Genomic DNA, 27,166 nt, shown 5'->3' on the forward strand with positions numbered 1-27,166 from the left:
GTTTGTTTCTTTTCAATTTGTTTAATTTTGGTCATGCACAATGGCTTTGTCAATTGTGTGACATTGTAACTGCTAATATCTATCACTGGATTGTCTGGGACAGACTTTATTATTGTCAGGCTGTTGTAATATTGCTGGAAAATTGCTTTGTGCAGTGTTTATCAACGAAGAAACATACTTCTAAGGCAGGGGATATTGTTGGCTTTGTCTTGTTTGCCTTTGTTAAAGAAAGGACTTCTATTCATCATTAGTCCTCCAGCCAGAGGGACTACATTAGAGAGTGGTTGCAACATTTGTTTGCAATTGTTTTGTTTTTTACAAAGTGTTGATTGATCAGTTATATTTAGACTATCTTCAGTTCAACTCTTCTTTTTTTAAATTGTGTACATTATGTTCCTCCGTCACCTATGAATACATATTGTAGCTTTGCAATGTAGTCGCTATTTTGACCAATAAATCAAGCCAGTTCCAGTGAGAGAGAAACAATGAGTGCTCAGACCAGTGAGAGCCCTCACACTACATCACAATGGATACTTCTTGTGCAACATGTGTGCCACAGCCCTGTGGTTGTCTACTCCACACATTGCTTCATACTTGGGTTCATTTCACTTCCATGAGTCTCATTTTAGAACTGGAGATAGACACGCATCACTACACCACATAGTGTCTGTATGTATGCACAGGTGATGGTGGCACATAGTGAAAGCAAACCCGTCCAGTTTTAACGATTCAGTTCCACGGTTCAATATGTTCAGTAGTAATGTTCCCGAAATATTTTACGCAACAATTCTTTTACAAATGGTCATTTTCACTTTTTTCAATGTAGAGCTAAGTTACCTGTATATTGAATTTGGATACAAACGCATAGCGTGAGATGTCAAATGTTATATTTAGCTCAGTTAAATAGGTGTTCAAAGCTATTTTCTCCGGTCTTCTTGGCCGTGTCTCGTGCATGGAAATCTTGATATGGAAGTTTGAATCATTGTTTTTTTCTTTCAGGATTGAGATGTTGCCCAATCAACTGTTTATCAATTTGTTGGATTTATTCTTTGTTGATCTTAGTGACAATGTATTGGGTAAGCTCTGTTTTGTTTTTTGACCATGTTGACATTTAGTGACAATGTATTGGGTAAGCTCTGTTTTGTTTGACATTGGCTTATTTAGTGTCCATGTTGTCCGAGATTTATCATTTAATGTATCTATCTGAAATCACTATTCAGAAAAAAATCTTTCCTGCTAAAGTAATATGTAGTTAGTCCAAAGACTTGGAAGTGTTAAATGTTTTCATACTGACAAATACTTATTGCTTATTGCTCCCTCTTCCGAATAGATAGTGGAAACGTCCTGTGCTGTGTTCCCGGAGAACTTACTTCCTCATCTACCAGTGAGAAGTCCAGAGGGTCTAAAAACAAAGTAAAGCCCACTGAAATCTTCAGTCAGTTGATCAAGAATTAGGAAGAATATATCTTCCTCTATAGCTAAGCAGTCCTCCCCGGTAAGAGAGCATGTTTATGCAGAGGTTATAACCTCCACAAAACCTCTACCATTATCATCAAACGCGAAGAGGTCTACTAGATCTACTACTTCTTCTTCTACTGGTCAAAAGAAGAGTGACGTACAACAGCCCCCATCAGTGCAGTTTCAGCCTTCGCAAACACCTCATTGTCATCCAATCAGGCTGTAAACACGTGTGACTTTCACGCAGATACCAGCGCAGCGTTTTATCAGTGTTTTCACAAGCTCCAGCACAGCACAGCACACAGATTTAGTAGCTAATGTTACACAGCAAGTATTAATGGCCATGCAACAGCAGATGTTCAGCAAACCTTGTGCACAGTCAAGGACGACTGTCACACAATATAAGCAATAGCTTGCAGAATTCTCAGACATGCATGCATGCCATGTCACACTTTCTCCGAGCACCAGAGATTGACGAAGACTAATGTCAAAACTAGGTCTTATCATATTGAAGATAAAGAATTAGCTACATACGATTACCAGACATTCATTCTGTGGTTTAGCCATGGTTCGATCCATGAATGAAGCCATGAGTTAAAAGACGCGCACAATGACCGTGAAAGAATGCTTCTCTGAGTCTCTCAGGCAACAACCATTCTTAATGGTCACATTTGTAGCATTAACAAGGAGGTGATGCAAGATTCTAAAGATCAAATGCTAATTAGATCAGTACAGACCCTGAGTTCAGTGTATTGACAATCTGTACAAAGAACTAAATTCAAAAGCCGTTTCTCGGGAATCCAAAGAGCTGAAGAGACATAGAGGAAGTAAAAATAGCTCTTTTCGCAAGCCACATGACAAATCATGTGATTCCAGATGCTGACGTGGATCCAGGGTAGTGCATAACAGATGAAGAACCACTCATGAGCAACTGGGACCTTACCCCTCCAGTCGTTCATGTGTTCAGTGTTTTGGAAAATTGGGACATACTCGGAGGCGGGTTCATTTCTGACATTCTCAGCAAGGGCTACACTCCAACATTACTCAAGAAACCCCCATTATCTCTCAAGCCACCAATTATCCATTATTGGAAAGAACTGCTCCCAAAATTAACAGAAGTGATCAACTCACTTCTCAAGGGCTCAGTAGAGATAATACAACCAGAAGGACAAACTCAGGGTTTCTACACACCCATCTTTCTGGTTCCCCAAAAGAACTCAAATGACAAATTTTGTTTGAATTTACAGCATGAGGAAATTCAACAAGAAATACCTCCAAAATTCAGAAAAATTCAGAATGGTTCATCTGCCTTTATTGAAACATCGATAAGGCAGCACAACTATACTGAACAACAAAAGTTCCTGTGACATTGAATAAGATTTAATGCAAAGTTATGTGTTTTACCAAATCTGAAACAATTTCGGTTTGCAACAGATAAAAGAGTCCTGTAAGTGTTCAAATGGTTTAATTTGCCATACTGACTTCAGAAAATGTGTGATTTCATAAAAAAACATGAACATGCCAAAATGTCAATTTACAAATCAATAGAGTGTGTGTCCACCTTTGGTTGCGATGCAAGCAACACATCTTCGTCTCATGGAATGGACCAAGCGTCGCACCAAGTCCTGTGGGATATGTGTCCATATCTGCTTGAGCATTTTTCAAAGTTCATTCACGTTGTTTTGTTGAAGAGAATCATGAACAAGTCGAGCAATATGAGGCTGGGTGTTGTCATGTTGAAAGGTAATGCATGGGCCATGCCAAAAACGGTAGAACAACCGGGACGATGATCTCGTCGCGGTAGCGCTGTCCATTGAGATTTCCCTCTACCACTATCAAACGGTCCTCTGTCTTGCTGTAATCCCAGCCCATACCATAACACTGCCGCCCCAGAACCGATCTTCTTCCATGACACAATGATTGAGGTAACGTTCACCTCGACGTCGGTACACTCGAATCTGTCCATCGCTGTGGCTGAGGTGAAAACGAGAGTCGTCAGTGAATAGAACTTGTCCCCACTGCATGGCCGTCCAGCGTAGACGCTGTCTGCACCACTGTAGACGTGCTTGACAGTGGTTTCCTGTCAAAATGGGACGTTTGGCGGGTCTTCTTGTGACAATCCCTGCACATCTGAGGCTACGACGTACGGTTTGTGAAGATATTCGTCGAAGGCCAGGAATGCTTCTTGCAGTCACTGTTGCTGGCTGGAATCAATTTCGTAGGTGTGTTGTTCGAATCCAGTTGTCTTGTCGATTATTGGTTACGCGTGGCCTGCCACTCCGAGGATGGTCTCTGACTGCATTCGTCTGTTGCAAACGTTGCCATAAACACCAAATGGTGTTTCTGTGGACATTAAATTGTCTTGCAATATCCCGTTGACTCGATCCTGCTTCAAGCATACCAATGGCTTGCAGACGCTCATTTTTCGACAAGGGTGGCATTTCGTAATGTTGAATAATTGCGTAATTTTGTTGTTTTTCTGAGTGGTTGTTGTCAGCACGATGCTAAACAATGCATATGGAATCCCGTTAACGCACCTGTTTTTACCCATTCTTGGGTAGTGAAATGCATGGGGCTTGCATAAAAGTCAACTTTTGCATGGAATGCATGCTTTTCTGTAGCAGTTGCATTTTTATGGCTTGATTCCATACATGTACAATATTGAAAACCAAACTTTACTTGTTTGAAAAATACGCAAAAATATTGGTGTCGCAGGAACTTTTGTTGTTGAGTATATCTCGTAAGCATAGATCTACAGGATGCTTACCGACGCATTCTCATTCGTCCAAAATTCAGGAAATATCTTTGTTTGGTTTTCAAAGGCTAACATTACCAATGGGTAGTCCTGCCCTTTGGAATTTCTTTGGCCCAGTGGCTGTTTACACGTGTGACCAAACTATTTGTTGCATTTCTGCAGAACAGGGGAATTCGTTGAGCTCTTTACTTAGACGACAGAATTCAAGCCTTACAATCTACAGAACTACTCAAACAACAACTGAATCAGAAATCAGTCCTTACAACCTTCGGAGGACCTCCAATTCCAAGGGATCAGGTTTTTAATGAGGCAGAATCAAATTCTTGTACTGGAAGATCGGTGGGTAAAAATCCGGACGTACTTACCAGCAGCAAGTCACAACCAAATCTCGGTCAACAAATGGCAAGTGTTAAATTACTAGGCCTAATCACGTCCGTCACATCGCTGACTGTTCAAGGGAGACTATACTTACATCCAATACAGAGATTTCTAAATCCGTACCTAGAGTACCAGGATTTAATACTTCGACTGCCACACAAATTGAGGAAACACCTCTTATGGTGGACAGTAAAATCGAATGTCTGCGCAGGACCTTATTTAAACAAACAGGATTACAACAATCACCTTTAAGTGGACGCTTCACTTCAAGGTTGGTTAGCATCATTCAACTAGGAAGTGACATCAGGCCTATGGTCTGAGACCGAAAAATCTGTCCATATCAATTATCTGGAATATGAGGCAGTAATCCGAGCAATATCCCACTGGGCCCCACAGTTAAGAAACAAATTTCTGACGATCAGAACACAATTCAACTGTAGCCTTCAACATAATCTTCAAGGCACAACAAGGTCAAAATCCCTTCTAAAGTTGATGTTTCAACTTTACGAACTGGTAAACAGCCTAAATCTAACGATAAAGGCAAGACACCTACCAGGAGTGGCAAATGTCTTAGCCAATGCTTTATCCAGACCAGCCAAACCATTACCAACAGAATGGAATCAGATAACAGCTTTTGTGCCTCCAGTGCAATACCCACCAGCCTGGTCTGTCGATGCTCTGGCAATATCATGGGAGGGCCTAAACGCATGGGTTTCCCCTACCAGCCTTGATACCATGGGTATTGCAAAAGATTCTACACACAAGCAATCTACAACTGGTTTTGGTAGCGCCTTACTGGCTGGCAAGGACTTGTTTTCCAGATCTTGTTGAGTTAACAGGAAACCCGATACTAATGCTTTCGAACTGGCCAAACCTCCTACATCCTTACTCAAACCATGTTCATCCAAGAACCTTTCGAGCTCCACATAGGGAACATATTAAAAACAACCTCATTAAACGAGGTAATCCCATCAAAGCAGCTAAAGCAGTCTCCTTAGCACTTCGCAGATCAACGAGGAATTTTTATCATGATAAATGGAAGAATTTTGACCAGTTCGCAAGATCTAAGGGGTTTTCATCAGCAAAAGCTACTCTCCCTCAAGTAACAGACTTCCTTTGTCATTTAAGAAGCACAAGGAATCTTAAAGACTCGACCCTAGGCATTTACTTGGCTGCTATCAGTTCCGTTCTGACTATGTCTAAGAGAATTAAACTTATAAAAGTCCCTGGACTGTTAGCTCTACTCAGATCTTTCAGACTTCAGGACAAACAGAAAAAATTAGAGCCCCATCATGGGACCTTCATATTAGTGCTGCAACACTGAACCAGTGACGCTTATGAACCACTGCATTAGGTGGACTTCGAACACCTAACACAGAAAACCCTGTTTCTTCTGGTCCTTGCCACAACAGCCAGAATGTCTGTGATCCATGCAATCGATTTCAAGCGTATTAGATTTGACAGCAGCAACAATGCATCAGTGCATCTCGGCTTGAAATGGGACTTCATTGCTAAAAACAATAGTTACCAGGCCAACCAAACAGACAATTTGTTGTTCCGACTCTCTCCTCCATCCTTGGTTGGGAGGATAGAGAGGACTGATCGCTATGCCCAATCAGAGCCTTACGCATATACTGACAAAAGTCACATCCTAGAAGAAGAGGTTTTAAATGACTATTCATTCCTTTATTAAAGAATAGTCACACTGAAGTCTCCAGAAGAACTATTTCGTTCTGGATGAGAGCTGTCATGAGAAGCTGGTTTGGATCCCCCATCAGCCTCCAACCCTCATGAAGTAAGAGCCATAGCCTCTACACTAGCGCTTCATGGTAACTGCTCGATACCATCAATCATGGAAGGCTGCTTCTTTTTGTTTACACTATAATTTAAGGCAAGCAAGATCTTTAAAAATCTTCGCAAACCTTACAAAATCCACAGAATCTTAAAAGATTTACTTTCAGTTTTGCTGCTCACAAAAAAGAAAGGTGGTACCCCTTTGGGAGATTCAAGCCATAAATATGATTCTCGGCGGTTTGGTTCTGGTGCGCCAGTGCAGACACGGTGCGATGGGGTGAGTTGTTTTCTCTGTTCCCCAGGAACACAGCACAGGAAGTTTCCAATACCTATTTGGAAGAGAGAGAGATAAGCAAAAAGTATGAGTCAGGATAAGTATAAATAATTCTTTTTCTCAAAATATACATTTTTCATCTGAAGTATTTCTGAAGGGAATAGATACTGTGCATTCTGTTCGTTCAGTCAGTCAGGGGTTTTGTCATTGCTAGTTAGCATCTGCTGTACCTTATGTACATAACACATTTATATGCTGTAGAATTATTGATTGGTAACAGTTTTGCTTCTTCATCATATTAGCCTGTTGATACTATTGATAGTGAATGTGGCATCAGTGTTAACTATTGATATTCTAAGTTGTCATTGATATATATTGCCAAACATGTGGACAAGAGTGTGATACCATAATGGACCCCTAGTTGTTGATTACCTGAACTCATCACTAGATATGCTGTACACTTACAGAGACACTGCCACCACAGCTGAGACGACTCACCAGCCTCCAGACACTTATCCTGAACAACAATCCACTCATACATGCCCAGCTCAGGTGAGACAATTTAAACAATCCACTCATACATGCCCAGCTCAGGTGAGACAATTTAAACAATCCACTCATACATACCCAGCTCAGGTGAGACAATGACAACAATGCACACATACATGCCCAGCTAAGGTGAGACAATTAAAACAATCCACTCATACATACCCAGCTCAGGTGAGACAATTTAAACAATCCACTCATACATGCCCAGCTCAGGTGAGACAATTTAAACAATCCACTCATACATACCCAGCTCAGGTGAGACAATGACAACAATGCACGCATACATGCCCAGCTAAGGTGAGACAATTAAAACAATCCACTCATACATACCCAGCTCAGGTGAGACAATTTAAACAATCCACTCATACATGCCCAGCTCAGGTGAGACAATTTAAACAATCCACTCATACATACCCAGCTCAGGTGAGACAATTTAAACAATCCACTCATACAGACCCAGCTCAGGTGAGACAATTAAAACAATCCACTCATACATGCCCAGCTCAGGTGAGACAATTAAAACAATCCACTCATACATGCTCAGCTCAGGTGAGACAATTAAAACAATCCACTCATACATGCCCAGCTCAGGTGAGACAATTAAAACAATCCACTCATACATGCCCAGCTCAGGTGAGACAATTACAACAATCCACTCACACATGCCCAGCTAAGGTGAGACAATTAAAACAATCCACTCATACATGCCCAGCTCAGGTGAGACAATTACAACAATCCACTCACACATGCCCAGCTAAGGTGAGACAATTAAAATAATCCACTCATATATGCCCAGATCAGGTGAGACAATTAAAACAATCCACTCATACATGCCCAGCTCAGGTGAGACAATTAAAACAATCCACTCATACATGCCCAGCTCAGGTGAGACAATTAAAACAATCCACTCATACATGCCCAGCTCAGGTGAGACAATTAAAACAATCCACTCATACATGCTCAGCTCAGGTGAGACAATTAAAACAATCCACTCATACATGCCCAGCTCAGGTGAGACAATTAAAACAATCCACTCATACATGCCCAGCTCAGGTGAGACAATTAAAACAATCCACTCATACATGCCCAGCTCAGGTGAGACAATTAAAACAATCCACTCATACATGCCCAGATCAGGTGAGACAATTACAACAATCCACTCATACATGCCCAGATCAGGTGAGACAATTAAAACAATCCACTCATAAATGCCCAGATCAGGTGAGACAATTACTACAATCCACTCATAAATGCCCAGATCAGGTGAGACAATTACTACAATCCAGTCATATATGCCCAGATCAGGTGAGACAATTACTACAATCCACTCCTACATGCCCAGCTCAGGTGAGACAATTAAAATAATCCACTCATATATGCCCAGATCAGGTGAGACAATTAAAACAATCCACTAATATATGCCCAGATCAGGTGAGACAATTAAAACAATCCACTCCTACATGCCCAGCTCAGGTGAGACAATATTTGAAAATCAATGCTGACAACGTTTGTTAAATGGTTGTCTTTAACATTTTAAACTTTTCACTACATATCCAGGTGAATTACAGTGCAGTGTCACAGTTTATAATCAGAAATTGATATGCTATGTGTAGGGATAGTGATGACTATATCTTCCAGTTAAACTGAAATTTAAGTGTTGACATGTGGTCATTGTTATCTGGTATAATGTTGCAGACAGTTGCCGGCACTAACATCCCTTCAGACATTGCACATGAAAAACACACAGAGGACTCTAGCAAATTTCCCTACAGGACTGGATGCACTCACCAACCTACAAGGTAAGCCATCATGTCTTTGTGTGGTTTTTGAAATCATGAACTATAGCAGTAATAACTCCTCTATACCCCTGTGCAATTGTCAAGCTGTTCAAATATGTCATGGTTATGACCATTCTCAAGATCATTATCCCTTGTGAACATTTACATGACATTTCAATAAGCTGTAGGATAAAGAAACTTGGTGCACACTTAATATGTAAGCGAACATGTTTTTGACTAACCTACAAAAGGGCCCCGGTCCAGAGAGATCGTTTCCCAATGACAGTGTATGAGTTACGATCACCTTAGTGTTATGTTAGCTTTGTGGAACAGGCCACTGGCCATTGCCAAGGTTGTTTGTGGAGTAGGTAGGCCAATGAATGTACTTGCATAGATATTTTAGCTCACCTCCCGAAAGTTGGAGTGAGCTTATGTCGTGGCCTGGTTAACATGACACTTCTATAAAGGTAACATCCCAATGAGGACTGGGACACAGGGCCCATGTATATCATATCAAGTATATCTCCTTTACAGTCATGTCAAGAGCATAGTCTATGTCATAATCCGAAAGGTATTAGTACTGCGATTCTCAAGAAGCATTCAAAGTAGGTCAATGAAACGTGGTAATGTCATCCTGAGGGCATGGCAACAATTGAAAAGGGACATCTGTGACCAGCAGGGAAGGTCAAGGTCACATTGAAGGTAGTTTATTAGGTGTGTTTGCTATTTTTGTTATTGTGCCATTTCCTGCAGATAGGTTTATCTCCCCTGCATGTGGTGGTGGTGGTGGTTATGTATGTGAGTGGAATACTTATGTATGTCAAGTGATGACAATCATAAAGTAGCAGTAGGTCACAGTGACATAGCATATGCTATTATTTTGTTATTACATTGTAATTCAAACAAGGGACATGATGATTTGTATGCTCAATAACCATTTGGAATTTTTTTAAATACTTGCTACCTGTGATTGTGAAGATCCTGGTTAGAATAGTGTGGTAACCCCAGACTACATACAATCATTTAATAAACAAGACAACCCGGTATTAGAGGGGTAGTCAAGATGTACATGTATTTACTCTTCTTGAGTGTTTACATTCATGGCGGAAACAGCCGATGCGAGGGTTCCCAGAATTCCCTGCTAAGGGAGCAGTTATTATGCTTAAGTGGAAATCACGGGGAGTGGCTTATTGTTTAAACTGTTACTCTATGACACTCCTCCCCCATAGTTTTGTTGCACTTTAAACATAACTACCATAATGAATCTACACATGTTGAAAGAACTGACAATTTCTCCAGAAGATGTCATTAAAGTGTCTCTTCACACATCTCATTGGAAAATTTAACCAATATTGTTCCAGATGTTATTTAGAGTCTCTCATATCACACAATAACTGGAACACTGTAACTGAATATGCACTTGCATTAATGATTAAAGATAACTGGATATGCATCTGCTTATGTCTGAATAAGGGAACCAATAACAAGATCCAAAACTATCAATCACTGATGGTTCACTTAGGTGACAAATAGTGTGAAATACATCACATTCTCATTACAGTTCATAACTCAGCAGCAATCTTTAGATTAAGTATCCGGCGCTTTCCAGATTCTGGAAGAACGACGAAATTCTTGCGCACCACAAGAATCTGACTGAGTAGGAGATAGTGCCTCTGGTAAGACCTGCTGTGGCTCGGGCCTTGTAGAAGTAACTTCATCTTGCAAGTGAGGGGTACCCGGAAGTACTGGAATGTTGCCAGGTTCAGGCAACATAGGTAACTTGTCGGGTAGTTCTGGTAGAACTGATTGTTCATGTGTTGATGGAACTGTTTTATCATGTTGGCTTTCATGCGTCAGAACATGGCGCAAACGCAGGTGATCAATATGGCACTTGACAACACCACCATTGTCAAGACGAACATGGAACGACACTGGACCGGCTCTCTCTGTTATGATTCCTGACAACCATTTGTCACCAGGACGAAAGTTTAACACATACACAAGACCTCCAACTTGCAAGTGACGGCCCTTTGCATGTGCATCATGTACTGACTTTTGCTGTTCTTGTTTCTTCCTAACTTTACAGCTCATATCTGGATGAAGAAGACTGAGATGAGACTTTGGTCTTCTTCGAAGAAGTAATTCTGCTGGAGATAACCCCGTTGTAGTCTGCGGGGTAAGTCTGTATCTGAACAAAAACCGTGCAAGTTTTGTGTCCAATGTGCCCCCTGTCATACGTTTAATGCCAGATTTAAAGGTTTGTACAGCTCTTTCTGCTAACCCATTAGAGGCAGGGTGATACGGTGCCACACATGTATGAGTGATGCCATTACGTTTCATAAAGACAGAGAATTCCTCACTTGTAAAACAAGTGCCATTGTCAGTGACCACTTGGTCTGGCAGTCCATGAGTTGCAAACATATGTCTGAGACAATCAATTGTAGCAGTGGATGTGGCACTGTTCACTGGAAACACTTCCAACCATTTAGAATGTGCGTCAATACACACAAGGAACATTTTACCCAGGAAAGGTCCGGCATAGTCTAAATGCAAACGACTCCATGGATGTTCAGGCCATTCCCAAAAGTGAAGCGAAGCCTCGGCTTGTACTGGACGAGACTGTTGACACACAGAACAGGTTTTCACCTTGAGTTCCAATTCATCATCCATCTTTGGCCACCATACGAATCCACGCGCTACAGACTTCATGCGCGAGATACCTGGATGAGCTTCATGCAACATGTTCACAACAATCTCTCGACCTTGTGGCGGCACAACAATACGATTGCCCCACAAAACACAGGCATCAAGGACACTCAATTCATGTTTCCTTTTCACAAAAGGAGTGAAAGACTCCTCTAGATTTATGCTTGGCCATCCAGAAAGAAGGAAATTTCTTACTCTGGAAAGGGTTGGATCTCTGTCCGTCCATTGTTTAATTTGCCATGATTTCACAGGAGAAGCATCCATTGCTTCCAGTAAGAGGATTGTGTCCCCTGGTAGAGGTGGATTTGGTGGTGTGTATGGTAAGGGAAGACGACTCATGCAGTCGGCATTCGCAAGGGAAGTACCTTTTCTGTACTCGATTGTATAGTTATATGCAGAGAGGGTTAATGCCCAACGTTGAATTCTGCTTGATGCCATCTGTGAAATGCCCTTGTCCCGACTGAAGATGCTCTCGAGGGGTTTGTGATCTGACAACAGAGTAAAGGAACGCCCGTAGATATACTGATGGAACTTCTTAGTTCCGAAGATAATTGCTAGAGCTTCACGATCCAATTGAGAGTAATTCTTTTCTGCTTGCGACAGAGACCTGGATGCGAATGCTATTGGTTTCTCTACACCATCATCAGACTGATGTGAGAGGACGGCACCTACCCCATAGGGAGATGCATCACACGCCAATACAAGTTTCTTATGGGGATCATAATGTGTCAAGAGATCACAAGAAGACAAATGTCCTTTCACCATGTTGAAAGCTTTTTTCTGTTGAGCTCCCCATGACCAGGTAACTTCTTTCCTGAGAAGCCGATGCAAGGGTGCCAAGGTAGTGGCGAGATTAGGCAAGAAACGCTGATAATACTGCACGAGTCCAAGGAAGGATTTAAGTTCAGCAACATTGCGTGGAGCTGGAGCCGACACTATAGCCTTCACCTTTTCATCAAGGGGATGCAAACCCTGCGCATCTATTTTGTGACCCAAATACTCTACTGAGCCGACCATGAATTTGCACTTCTGTGCGTTCAATCTGAGACCAGCCTTGCTAAGTCTGGATAGGACTTCCTTCATGTTTTCCAAATGTTCCTGTTCAGAGGCCCCGGTGATGAGAATATCATCCAAGTAGACACAGACATGGGGAATGTCTTTGAGCAAGCACTCCATAGTTCGCTGGAATACAGCTGGAGCTGCCGATATGCCAAAGGGTAAGCGCTGGTACTGATAGAGGCCACGATGAGTGTTTATAGTCGTGAGCTTTGCGACTCCTCGTCAAAGGTTAACTGTTGGTAGGCTTGACTTAAATCCAGTTTCGTGAAAGTCTTTCCACCTGACAAAGATGCGAACAGATCTTCGATCCGTGGAATGGGGTAAACATTAGTACGAGCGACCTTGTTGACAGTTAATTTGTAGTCTCCGCAAATTCGTATGTTCCCATTGGATTTAACCACTGGTACGATTGGAGCAGCCCAATCAGAATACTGCACTGGCTTGATAATACCCTGTTTTTCAAGGCGTTCAAGTTCATCGTCAACTTTCTGACGAAGAGCATAAGCAACATTCCTGTGCTTATAAAATCTTGGCACATTTGAGGTGATCTCAATAGTGACCTTTTGATCCTTGAATTCCCCTATATCATCTTGGAACACATCAGAATAAGAGTTCAAAATGTCTTGTAACCCTTCATTTCTCACATTCAAAATTTTCCCCCAATCTAATCTGATGGCCTGAAGCCAATCTCTCCCAAGCAAGTTCTCGCCATCACCTTCCACCACTGTCAGCGGGAGAGTAGCGGACTGATTTCCATAATTTACTTGAACGTCTGTAGTGCCTACTATCGGTATTCTCTCTCTGTTGTAGGACCGAAGAATAGCATTGGTCTCACTTAACTTGGGCCTGTCATCACCCTCCTTCCACACTGAATGGAAAGTACTTGAACTGATCACTGAAGTTGCTGCGCCAGTGTCTATCTCCATAGTTAGCTTTTTACCATTAACTAACACTTCAATGAGATAGGGCTCCACTCTGTGTCGCTTACCACTCAATCCGTTTTGAGCATGTTGAGTTTCTACCTTAAAAAGTCCATATTCATTGTTCTCGTCTTCCTGAGATACATCGTCAATACGATTAGCATGATTAGTGGAAGATCTGTTGTCCTTGTAATGGGTACCACGACCATGACCACGGCCCCTGTCGCGACCACGACCACGGCTGTGACCACGACCTGAAGATCTATCATTCATGGCGCTTCGAGAGCGACAAGCACGCTGGATATGACCAACCTTATTATCCCCCGCCGCACGAAAGCGCGAAGCGGGGGATATAGTATTCACGACCGTCCGTACGTACGTCCGTACGTCACCTGTCAGATTTGGTGACCTTGACCCCATTTTCAAGGTCACAGCAGGCAAATCTGCTTTTGGAGTTGGAAAACGGTGTTGCCGCGATATCTCAAGAACTAAACACTGGATTGTCTTCATATTTGGAACTATGGTGTATATACAGACACCGCAGACACCAGTCGGTTTTGGTGACCTTGACCCCATTGTCAAGGTCACAGCAGGCAAATCTGCTTTTGGAGTTAGAAAACGGTGTTGCCGCGATATCTCAAGAACTAATCGCTGGATTGTCTTCATATTTGGAACTATAGTGTATATACAGACACCGCATACACCTGTCAGATTTGGTGACCTTGACCCCATTTTCAAGGTCACAGCAGGCAAATCTGTTTTTGGAGTTGGAAAACGGTGTTGCCACAATATCTCAAGAACTAATCCTTGGATTGTCTTCATATTTGGTACTATGGTGTACAGGCGGGGGATATTTCGTCACTCTGTGACAAATACTTGTTACAATTGTTACACACAGCATTTTTGTAATAGCACTGACTACTGACATGATTTGAGCCCCCACAGCGATCACACTTCCTGCCTGCATTATTTCTCCTGTTATCCTCTCTAATCTTGTGCACTGGCCTTGGCATCTGATCTCCCCCTTTAATATCATGCACTTCCTTAGCAGCCATTTCCAAACACATTTTCCTAAACACAAGGAGTAAGCCTTAGCAAAGTCCAATGTTTTCTCAGTTAACAGTCTTTTTTGCATTGCTTCATTGTTGATACCACACACTAGACGATCCCTTAACTGAGTCTCTAAATCAGTGTATTCACATGTCGATGCCAAACGACGTAGCTCAGCCACATATTCCGATACAGTTTCATTAGGCTGTCTATCACGCATATTGTACCTTCTCCTTTCCATCATAATAGTGGGTTTCGGGTGTAAATGTGACTTCATCAGGTGTACTAACGCATCATAAGAATGATCGCCAGGTTTCTGTGGCGTAGACAAGTTCCGTATTAACTTGTATGACTTCGCACCAATCACACTCAATAGAATAGCACGCTTCCTACCCTGATCTGTAATTTCGTTTGCTTCGAAATAATGTCCAAGTCTCTCGACATATTCATTCCAGTCATCAGTCTGAGAATCATATTCATCTATTTTGCCGAAGGTAGCTATGTTGTTTTGAATACCGGGCGAACGCACGTTGTCTGACCAAGATCGTCGTTACTACTCGCCGGCACGACAAACGCACTAAATTGACCTCGTCGCCATTATATGTGGTAACCCCAGACTACATACAATCATTTAATAAACAAGACAACCCGGTATTAGAGGGATAGTCAAGATGTACATGTATTTACTCTTCTTGAGTGTTTACATTCATGGCGGAAACAGCCGTCGCGAGGGTTCCCTGCTAAGGGAGCAGTTATTATGCTTAAGTGGAAATCACGGGGAGTGGCTTATTGTTTAAACTGTTACTCTATGACAAATAGGCTTTCAGCAACCCATGCTTGCCGTTAACATGACTATGCTTGTTGTCAGAGACGACTAACAGGATCAGGTGGTCAGGCTCGCTGACTTGGTGGATGCATGTCATCGTATCCAAATTGCATAGATTGATGCTCATGATGTTAGTTGTTGGATTGTCTGGTCCAGACTCAATTATTTACAGATCACTGTCATAGAGCTGGAATATTGCTGAGTGTGGCGTTAATTACATTAAGTAATACGTTACCACTGTTATACCGAGGCTGTTGTCTCCCACAACTGCTGCTATAGTGAAATCTACCACAGAGATCACAATTACCTCATGCAGCACGTGCGTAGCCACCTAGCTGCCATGTGACACCCTTCACTCTTGTCTCTTCGCTTGCTCTAGCAAGACGTACAATAAACTGCTCAAGCATCCCTGTTTCTCCGACCATTCGGTGATATTTAATAATGTTTATTCTCTCTAATAAACTGTGCTTTTACGGGGCGTTTGCTGTAACTACGCTTGGAAATATTTTTCCCGCCAAAAGGAAATATTTTTCCCGCCCTTTTTTTCTATATACTTGCGGGGTGTCTCGTATGCACGTTGCATCTTACGTTCCCCTGTTCTTGTATATCTTGGGTTTTTTACATCACTTATTCCTCTATATGTTATATGTGTATGTTCTATATTCGCATTGCTCGTTTATTTTCTGGTGAAAATACTCGTTTGTGACTTTTTGTGGTGCGTGTGTTGTAACCATGTTTTGCTCTTTGTTCATAGTTCAAACAAAATGTCTGACATGGATGTTTCGCCGTCCTCCACCCCCTCTACCCCCGCAACAAGGAGCTGCGGGGTGTGCCGCAAGCGAGCGCTACCGGCTGTATGTGCAGTCCGTTTCCAACCCTGTGGTGGCCGGCTCCTCCGGTCGGGGTCCCCTTGCGGGTACCACCACCACGGCTGCGGCAACCCATGGGCTGTCCGGGGATTCCGTCGCTGCATTACTTGCAAAACTTGTGGACTCCAAGCTGGCGGCCTTATCTCAGGATAGGCCGCTGGCTGTTCCGTCCCCGGCCACTTTGGTGGCCGCGGGGTCCACGGGTACGGTGGCGGCTCCCGTGGTCACCGGTCCTTCCCCTGGACTGTTGCTCCCGCTATTGGTTAAGAACCGCGTGGCCATGGTTTATGACCTCTTTGAGGACATGCCACGGCCCCGGCCGGTACCGCGGGGAATCCACGGCTCTGTGGGTTCCTCCGAGGTATACGATGAGTCTTCCGACACGGCTTTCCCCGCATCACCCTTGCTGCGCGGTATCAAGCCTTCCTTGGAGAACGCCTTCACAGCGGCCTCCGGTCGGGGTCTCCCGTTGCCTCCGACGTGGTACATGACCTTGCCTTTCCCGAGGCTGGTCCTACCGCGGAGGCCCATGTTGAGTGTCCGTGCCCCACCGGCTGCTACGGTAACGCAAGCTACCTTGCACCAGCTGGACGTCCTCGCTCGGCACTCCATGCTTGCCATGTCTCACGGAGACACTTACTTGGCTGCAGCGGCCAGTCTGGTCGAAGGTTCTCCCACGGACCGTGACCAGCGCATTTACAACTGCCTGCTCAGTTTAAATGCTTCCCTGGAGTACGTTGCCGAGGACTTTCGGCACACACTTGCTCTTGTTGGGTCCCTGCATAGGCGCCGGGGTGCCGCTCCTAACCGGAGCCCGCCCCAGGCTGCTGCGGCCGGTAGGTCTAAGGGGTCAGGTTCTTCTTCCTCTGGGAAGAAGCCCCGCCCTGAGGGCTCCGGTATGGGCAATCAGCTGCCCTTTCGCGGGAAGACGGGGAACTGGGGGAAGCCCAAGTCGTCTAGGGACGGCAAGGGCCCCTCCAGGTGACTCTCATTGGAGGGGTTCCTTATGCCGACAGCGCCAACTTCGGTTGGCCCTTAGGCGAACCCGAGTCTCTTGGCCCTGGACAGTTGCACCTGCCGCAGCCTGTCAGGGCCCCCTCTCCTTCCCCAGTGGGAGCCAGACTCCAGACTTACTGGGAGAATTGGGATGAGTGTTCGACGACCTGTGGGTGGTCAACACGATTCGGTACGGCTATTGGCTAGATCTCAAAGCGAATCCGCCGCTCACCGTTGCCCCATTGGCAGGTTTCGATTCGGAAACCGATCTTCCCATCCTCGCCGATGCCATCGGCAGGTTGGTGGAGAAGGGGCAGTACGGGAGTTAGCTCTACCAGAAATAACACCGGGGTTTTACTCCAGGATATTTCTCGTTCCCAAGTAGGACAGTGCCGAACTCAGAATGATTCACACGTCCTCTCCCTGGCTTTTCACCCAGTTCACCAAACCCATAGTGGGGTTCCTCCACAGGAGGGGTGTCAGGTACTTCGTGTACCTGGACGACTCGCTAGTTGCAAATTGAATGACGGACGTGCTGTCTCTTCAGCTCGATTTTGCACTTTGACAATCCACCCCAATTGCTCCAAGAGCCAATCTCCCCAAGAGCGAGTTAACCCCCTCACAGAACTTGAAGTTCTTCGGAGGTCAGTTCGACACGGTGACCCATCGCCTCTTTGTCCCCCCAGACCGGTGGCACAAGATTCAGGCGATGATTGCCAAAGTCTTTGCAGTGCCACAGACTGTTCACTTTTGGGTACAGCTGTTAGGGCTACTTGTGTCCGCCCTGGACTGCCCCGATCCGGGTCGTCTCCAACTCCTCCCGCTGCAACGGTTTCCAATCCAGTTGTTAGCACAGGAGGAGAGCAGTGCGACTTGCCCACGTAGATCGGCTCCGCCCGCATCTGGAGTGGTGGACGGTCCCTTACAATGTCTTATCAGGAGTCTCTATGCGGCCCTACATCTAGAGGGGGAGGTGATCTTGGGGCTGTGGTGCGTAGAGGAACTAGGTCTTCACATCAATTGTCTCGAGTTCAAGGCAGTGATAAACGCAGTCAATCACTGGAAGCATCGTCTCGTCGACGCCCGGCTCATGCTGGCAACCAACAACACGACGGTAGTGTCCTATGTGAACAAACTGGGGGGAACCCACAGCCACTCGCTACTCGATCTCACGTTCGAGTTTTACTCTCTGGTGGACAGTCTCCCGTGCCACGTAACGCGCCCGTCACATCCCAGGTGTGCGGAACATACTGGCCGACGCTCTATCGAGGCCTCGGGATCCGAGCCCCACAGAGTGGATGCTCAACCCAGTAGTGTTTCAGTGGCTGTGCGAACGTTTGGGTCGTCCGATGGTCGACCTGTTCAATCAACTCCGGTTGTTTGTATCACCAGTCCCAGACCCGAGGGCCATCGATCATGATGCTCTCGCGTTAGACTGGACAGGCATGGACGCTTATGCTTACCAATCGACGGCGTTGATACCACTCATTCTCCGAGGAGTTCGCTGTCGAATGTTACTGATCGTGCCCATGTGGCAGAACAGATCGTGGTATCACGACTTGCTGACCCAGGTCACGCAGTCGCCACTCCCACTGCCTGTGAGACCGGATCTCCTGATCCACCCTCACACCCGTCAGCTTCATCCAAACGCAGGGCAGTTCAATCTGCACGCGTGGATGTTCTCACCGAGCGTCTGAGGAGTAAAGGTTTTTCTCGTCGGGCGTCTCGGGCATACGTTAGGATGCATCGTGATTCTACCCAGAAGGTGTATAATGCACGTTGGGTTATTTTCACGAAGTGGTGTCACATGGCAGCTAGGTGGCTACGCATGTGCTGCATGAGGTAATTGAGATCTCTGTGGTAGATTTCGCTATAGCAGCAGTTGTGGGAGACAACAGCCTCGGTATAACAGTGGTAACGTATTACTTATAGAATATTCCGAATAGGAAAATTCTACAAAACAACGAACAAACCAAACAACAATAGAAATACTGAATGTGAAAAAACCTTAGGGTGGGGCATTGCAGTTGTAAAACTTTTTGTGGTGTCCATTGAAGGTCAAGATCACTGGAATGGTCATTCGAAAGGTAGTTCTGCTTCTTAGTGTTCTTGGGGCGGTGGGGTAGGCTAGTGGTTGAAACGTTCGCTTGTCACACTTGAGACCCGGCTTCGAATCCCCACACGGGTACAATGTGTGAAGCCCTTTTCTGGTGTCCTCAGCCGTGATATAGCTGGAATATTGCTAAAAGCGGCATAAAACAATACTCACTCACTCTTAGTGCAATGAATAATTTGGAAATGCCTGCAACCATGTTTCAAACTGGAAATAATTATGTCTCCCCCAGAATGAAGGGAGACATATTGTTTTTGGCACGGTTCCCGTCGGCGTCGGCGTCGGCTTCCCCACCATTTCCGGACCATAACTCAGAAACCGTTTAATATTTTTTTCGCGAAACTTTGTATACACATTAACCCAGCACTGAAGTGGTGCCTTTTGCTATTTAGAGATTTCTGACATTTTTATTTTTTCTCGTTTCCATGGAGATAACTTGAACATAGACTCTGAATGGGGGTAAGCTTGGTTTCCGGACCATAACTCGGAAACCGTTTAATATTTTTTCGCGAAACTTTGTATACACATTAACCGAGCACTGAAGTGGTGCCTTTTGCTATTTAGAGATTTTTGACATTTTTATTTTTTCTCGTTTCCATGGAGATAAGTTGAACATAGGCTCTGAATGGGGGTAAGCTTTGTTTCCTGACCATAACTCAGAAACCGTTTAATATTTTTTCGTGAAACTTTGTATACACATTAACCCAGCACTGAATAGGTGCCTTTTGCTATTTAGAGATTTTTGACATTTTTATTTTTTCTCGTTTCCATGGAGATAAGTTGAACAAAGCTCTGAATGGGGGTAAGCTTTGTTCCCTGACCATAACTCAGAAACTGTTTAATATTTTTTTCGCGAAACTTTGTATAAACATTAACCCAGCACTGAAGTGGTGCCTTTTGCTATTTAGAGATTTTTGACATTTTTATTTTTTCTCGTTTCCATGGAGATAACTTCAACATAGACTCTGAATGGGGGTAAGCTTTGTTTCCTGACCATAACTCAGAAACCGTTTAATATTTTTTCGCGAAACTTTGTATACACTTTAACCCAGCACTGAAGTGGTGCCCATTAGTTGTTTGAAATTTCTAGGAGTTCTATTTTTGTCTCTGTTATTTAGTAATGGAGGGTGGGAATGAAGAGATGGTGTTTAACGTGAAGTAAACGAATGAATTGGGGTTAGGGGAGTGGGGGGAGACATATGTTTTTACGAGTAAAAACACTTTCTAGTTAGTCATGAAATTTATGCAAATGTAACCCCAAATGCAGATCTGTGTTGAAGCAATGAGGGAAAAAGAATAACATTATTGATGTTTGTGTGTGGGGGGAGGGTGTGTGTGTGCGTGTGGTGGATTGCAAAATCATCTTCAATTATGGAAACAAGAAAAGCTGGAGTATAATATGATTTCCACTGTAAGTAAGTGAAATGTAAATAATTTGAGGTTTACAACACTGTTAACAGGTTAATACCATCATCGTTATACAGATTGACAATTATGAGATATTTTTGTTTTAATTTTTGAGAGGAAATAGTATAGTTGATATGTACCTTTAAATTTGTATTTAAAATAGATCTCTGAAGGCATCTAATTCTATTATGTCTAAAAAAATAAAATTGACTATTTAAAATATGAATTTTTTACTTATCCTGCATTACTCCTTACTGCATATTACTGCTTGTTCTTGACAGGAAAGAGCTGTGTGAAGATCTTTGCTTGAAAAAGTTGTTCCAACTAGCTGAGAGGCCAACCCTATCACACAGCTCCAAGGGAAGTGACGTCACGTCACGGATCCTCACATTACTCTTGTCACTTGCTGAGTAAAGACCTGTTTTTGATCTGTAGCATAAAACTTGTTCAAACCCTCACATGTTTTGCTTCTTGAGGTAATGTTCATTGAGCTTGTGTTGTGCATACGATTTGTTTCTTTGTACATTGTATGCATAACCTTTTTTACACCTGCTGGTGTTTTTTTATAAAAAAAACTATGGTTAACGCAGTTGACTTGTTTCAAGTAGCCATCTTGAATATATTACGTGACCACAAGTTAAGAACTGGCGTACGTTCTATATTCTTCTTCCTTGGTACCTCACTATTGTCGTACCTTTGCAAGTACATTGTTTTGTCATTGTATGTTGTCTTACCTTTGTCGTAATATTTGTTTTATAAACCCACGTAGTGGGAAAACAAATTATAGCTTACATAATTGGGCAGGGTCACATTGTGATTTTACACTGCTTCATTCCAGATAACATGCCATCCTGTTCCAAGTGCTCGTGCAAGATGTCCGACACCTCCGAGGATTCGCCTACTAAGAGATCAGCTACCTTTGACATAAACTCCCTGGCCTCCCGACCACCAGGAGCCTATATGACGACAAAGTGGCTATCCTTTGAGCGCTTTTGCAGGGAAAAAAACAGCACGACCCCAATACTGCATTGCCTCAATTCTTGGCCGAGTTCCTGCTCTATCTTCGCCACAAGCGTAGGCTCAAGGGTAGTACCATAACGACCTACCTTGTGGCACTCAACTCCGGAAGATCGGTGCATGACAAAATTCCCGGAACTACAGGCTCTGCTCTGCTCATTCAGGTTGGAAGACCACAAGGTGAAATTTCGTCCACCAGCTTGGGACCTGAACGTCATTCTCACCTCGATGCGGCGATGTTCTACTATCTGACGAAAAAAACGGTCTTCCTCCTGGTGCTCGCCAAAGCCGCTCATGTCAGTGAGCTACACGCCCTGGAAGTCAAACGCGTCCGCTTTGAGCATGGAGCACACGGAGCCGTTCATCTCGGACTGTGCTTGGACTTAGTTGCCGAGAACCAGCTCCCAGGACAGCCCGATAAATAGTTCCTCATCCCTCCCCTGTATTTGATTGTGGGAATGAAAGACAAACAAGAGCTCCATCTGTACCCGGTAAGAGCGCTCCGTTGTTACATCCATCAGTCCAAGGAACACTGCAGACAACGCTGCCGCCTCTTTATACTGGTATCTGCGACCTTGTGAGCGGAAGTCAGATGCAACACTATCGCCCTCTGGCTATGAGCCATCATTCTCCAGGCCTCCGAAGCAGCAGGATTGGACCCCCCCCCCCCATGCTCCTACAACCCACATGAGATCAGCAACTGCTCTCTATGTGCTATCATGGAGAGGTGTTTATTACGATCGAACACAGTCCTCACCAGTCACTACCTGCAAGACATCGCATTGGAGGATGTGCAAGGCACGCACAGGTTTGGTCCGTTAGTAGTGGCCCAACAGGTCACCACTTCTAGATGCTATTGACCTCGCCTCCAGTCAGAGCCAGGCTCTCGACCTCCCCAGGCTTAAGTGCCCTGGAGTAGAAGGTTCATGCCCACTTGCATAAGGCTCGGTACGTCAGTCTACAACGTTAATTTGAGTAAGGTTATTGTCTATGGCTGCGTTGTACCTTGACATATCGCATACCTGACTCTTGGTTCATTTGATGCACACAGCCGAAGATTGGCTGAGGAAAACAAGAGTTCTGAGATGAAAGTCCACATCTGAAGGATAAAGATGCATTAAGGAGTAATGCTGGATAAGTAAAAAATCTAGTAAAATCCTAGATATATTTTATATTTGTATACTTATCCTGCATTACTGCCTCTGAAGGGACCCGCCCATCGCAGATCTACCGCCCCACGATGCCTTCCGATGTTTCGGACTCCAGAGTAATGTGAGGATCCGTGACATCACTTCCTTTGGTCACGTGGAGCTGCGTGATAGGGTTGGCCTCTCAGCTAGTTGGAACAACTTCTTCAAGCAAAGACCTTCACACAGCTCTTTTCTCTGTCAAGAACAAGCAGTAATATTGATTAAGGAGTAGTGCAGGATAAGTATACGGATATAAAAAATATCTAGGATTTTACTTGTTATATGTAGTTGATAACATAATTTGCTTGTACCTGTTTCTTTCACCATTTCCTGAAAATAAATTTCTTACCTCTTACAACATACCTACTACATAGGTACCTACTACTACTAAATATTTGTGTTGCTGTCAAAAGTAACTATTTTCTGATCAACATTGCATGTTGCATAAGACCTTCACATGTCGCATACTATCACCTAGGCTGTACTCATTCATGCATATAGCCTAATTGGTGATAATATGACATACATATGGATGTGTACACAACTAGGATATATGTTATGTTTAAAAGTGTGGAATTCAAACATCAAGAATAATGGTTTAAAAACCTATTGCAAAGCGTCAACAAAGCGACCTGAAATGAACGATCAACTGATTGCATCACTTTGCTTCAGTTGTGAAGATACACTGACCATACATACACCAGCGTGAACGTTACTGTTAAAGGTGAAGGCTGTACAGGTTAACCGTCATTAGTGGTACAGTTACACATACCACTCATATGCCGCATACCACATGCTGTCATTTTAAGAACAGTGCATCTTGCTTTTTAGTGAAGGAAAGATCAATTAACAAATATCACCCATTTAAAAAATTGGTATCAATTTAAAAAAGATTCTATTTATACAGCAAAAATTTACAGATACAACATTATCACAATATACAATAATATCAACAATGTTAGACACGTTTTGAAAATGTAATTTTTTGCCTGTTATTCATTTTTGCATTTGTGATTTTGAAATTGTATTAGCATCAAGTATGTAGTATAATTAGATATGTTTTTGTCAAATAATAATTTTTAATAATGCTACATTGAAACTACAAAGCCTATGGAGCTGAATCTTTGTGTGAATTATCCCACCTTGTTTCTAGATATTGTACACAAAATTCCAACCCTACTTTAAACATGGCCGCCATTATTTCTGCATAAATTAGGTGAGCTACAGAGCCTTGTGACTCTATTTTTGTAATCATACATATTTCAATAAGATTTATGCCTGTGCGTGGCAGGGAATGATATCATCAGAATATTAGATACATCAGTACTGGATGTATGATGTGGTGCATTTGAAATCCCAGTGTATTAAGGAATCATTTAAACCTCAATATTTTATACTGTGCTGTGTTTATCTTCCAGATATTGACTTGTCCTACAATGATCTGCCTCGAGTGCCTGAAGCTCTGTATAAACTCAGCTCCCTTCGACGCCTCAATTTGTGCAACAACCAGATCTCTGAGCTGTCCCTAATGATAGGTATGGAAACTCTCTGAACTTGGTACAGCTATTGGATGAAAGAAATCAGGAATATAGGAACTGATGGGTATTTAAGATACTTGTTTTAAGATACTTGTAACAATCACCATGGAACAGTCAATACCATACAAATCATCCAAGTAAAGCCAAGCATAAAACAACAACTTGTGTCCAGGACTATTTATGATTGGAATTATATGGAACAATTCTCTTTCAGATTAAATCCTCCTTGGGGCACTTATTGCATTTTCCTTGCTCAAGAAAATCTACTTGACATAGTTGTAACCATTTTCCTTAATAAAAAATGTTACCACACAAAAAAATCTGTTTTTGTATGATATACGACCACCCTTACAGGGCCTAACCCCCGATGGCGCCTCACGCCAGGGGGAGCAACTCTCACCCAAATCACTTTCCTTATGTCATCTGTAAGAGACAGACGTGCCGATTTTTCACACAAGACAAAATAAGAGAATCTATTGTTCGACAAGAACCATGGCTAACCAAACTGTATGTATGGTACATTTCTTTCTTTGCAAAGGCGTAATACCTCACATTGTAAAGTTATAGAGTTGTAATTATACGCCACGTGCACGGTAATGGCGTCCATATTGTAGTTCCACGGGCTGATACATGTAACACCAAGGCCATTAGAAACGGCTTGGGGTTTTGTTATATCATACAGAATTGGTCTACAATTTTTTCCTTTACAAAAACCCATGGTGGGGTGTTAATTTATAAACTACACTTACCTTTTTTACGGGTTTTACACCTTAGCGCGTAACACACCCCTTTGGTATTATAATTATACTACGACATTGGCTATTAGTATCGCACGTATTTATGCACGTATCTTTCCGATCTTTATATCGCACTGATACACTTTAATACCCTTCCCGCCCACCTCAGAAATGATGGTCTTTTTTACAAAGACCTTCAAACTGTGTACGGGTTGTTTTAAGACAGGCACGAACGCTGCCTAAAATGTCTGGCAGAGGACGGGCATGATGATGGGTCATGCCCGATATGCATTGCCTTAACCCCCCGGGCCCCCCAAAAGATACAAGTTGATTTGCTCCACTTAAGAGATCTATTAAAGACGGGGGTAGATATCAGATCTGCTAAGACCTCCCCCCCCCCCCCCCTCCCCATCTAAAAAGGGTGAAAAAGCTGCCGAGACTGTCTCCCCCGTTCCCCCTCCGGGGGCCGGGGGAGAAGGCTCGAGGGTCCCCGTAGTAAGCACTGCACCCTCTCCTGCACTCTTTGGCAGACTTTTCTGCGTTTCTTAAGTCGCAGATGGCGTCGATGATGGAGAAGGTGAAGACTCGGCTCCGGCAGGAGCTACGGGCTGAGCCTTCCCCGTTGTCGGCGCCGGACGTGGCTTCGAGACCTTGTGTTATGCCCGGCGTCGGCCGAGGCAGACCACTTGGTCTCGGGGATGATCCGAGACTGGGCTTAGGCTCCGGCTCGAGGTCGCTCCCCAGCGGAGGGGTGGCGGGCACCGGCCCGTGCACTACCAACGCACAATTTCCCCTAGCAGAGCCAGACGCCTCTTCAGAGGCTGAGGCTTCCACTAGTGGATACCTAGCCCAGTGCCAGGTGGGTTCCTTTGAACCCCTGGCACCTCGGCACCGGGACTCGGCTTTGGGCCGGGTGCAGAGGCACGTGCGGGACAGGATTGTCCAGGTACTGCCTCAGGTGGCTGCGCCCATGCCAGAGTGGGAGACCCCCAACTTGACTAAGGTCAAGCAGGGCCGGCGGTTGCCCCCCTTTCCCGCGTGCGGTGTGGAGTTGAAGGCTGCTTACATATGCTTCGAGGAGCAATATCATAATGCATGCCAACAGCTCCGTGTGTCCGTACACTCCGCGTATCTGTCTGCTGTGCAGAGGGAGTTAGCGGGAGAGGGGCCGGCCGACTATTTGGAGTTGGCCGCGCAACTAACGGAAGTTCAGTCATCTTGCGCGAGACACTTTTCGTAGCTGTGCCTCGCAGATGATGTGCGCTGTTATGGGCATGCGCAGGCTGTGGATGTCGGTATCTAAATACTCGACTTCCACACACCAAGACCTACTTGCTTTGCCGTATAAGATGGGTGCCACCCTCTTCCCTTGGGCTCAGCAGGTGGTCCGAGAGGCTGCTCAATTGTATACTTCCATCAAAGACTCTAAGGCCTTGTTGGAGGTACCAAGCGTTAAAACCGTGTAAGCGGGCCTCTCCACTTGACCCATCCTACGCTGACGCACCGGGTCAGAAGTCCACACCTGCTTGGAAGCAGCCGCTTCCTTCAGGTAAGGGCGCCGGGAGGAGCAAGAGAGGCAGGGGCCGGGGCAAGGCAGCTGGTCGAAGCCAGCAGCTTTTTCGCGGGGCCAGGAACCCATGGGATTCCCATTAGCGCCCGAAGAGCCCCGGGTGGACCAACAGTCGCAAGTTATCGAACTGCCGACAGCCGGGGTCCACTGCCTCAAGCCGGATGTCCCCGTAGGCGGCCGAC

General features: G+C 44.2%; 1 protein-coding gene across 4 annotated transcripts in view; it reads left to right on the top strand.

The window, feature by feature from the left end:
* LOC124118962 (protein flightless-1 homolog) overlaps positions 1-27,166 on the top strand; it is a 141,486-nt gene that overhangs the window by 14,906 nt on the left and 99,414 nt on the right. For 2 of the 4 annotated variants that reach the window (XM_046481300.2, XM_046481301.2), the window contains exons 5-8: positions 1,000-1,076; positions 7,127-7,211; positions 8,904-9,007; positions 24,558-24,674. In XM_046481300.2, coding sequence (XP_046337256.1) covers positions 1,000-1,076; positions 7,127-7,211; positions 8,904-9,007; positions 24,558-24,674 — 383 coding nt within the window. Of the gene's footprint in view, positions 1-999; positions 1,077-7,126; positions 7,212-8,259; positions 8,304-8,548; positions 8,556-8,903; positions 9,008-24,557; positions 24,675-27,166 lie in introns of those variants that run through there. The other 2 variants (XM_046481302.2, XM_048387125.1) reach the window with 2 other exon arrangements.

This window comes from Haliotis rufescens, unplaced genomic scaffold, assembly GCF_023055435.1.
Source record: "Haliotis rufescens isolate VD_foot unplaced genomic scaffold, xgHalRufe1.0.p SCAF_66, whole genome shotgun sequence".
NCBI classification, from domain to species: Eukaryota; Metazoa; Mollusca; class Gastropoda; order Lepetellida; family Haliotidae; genus Haliotis; species Haliotis rufescens.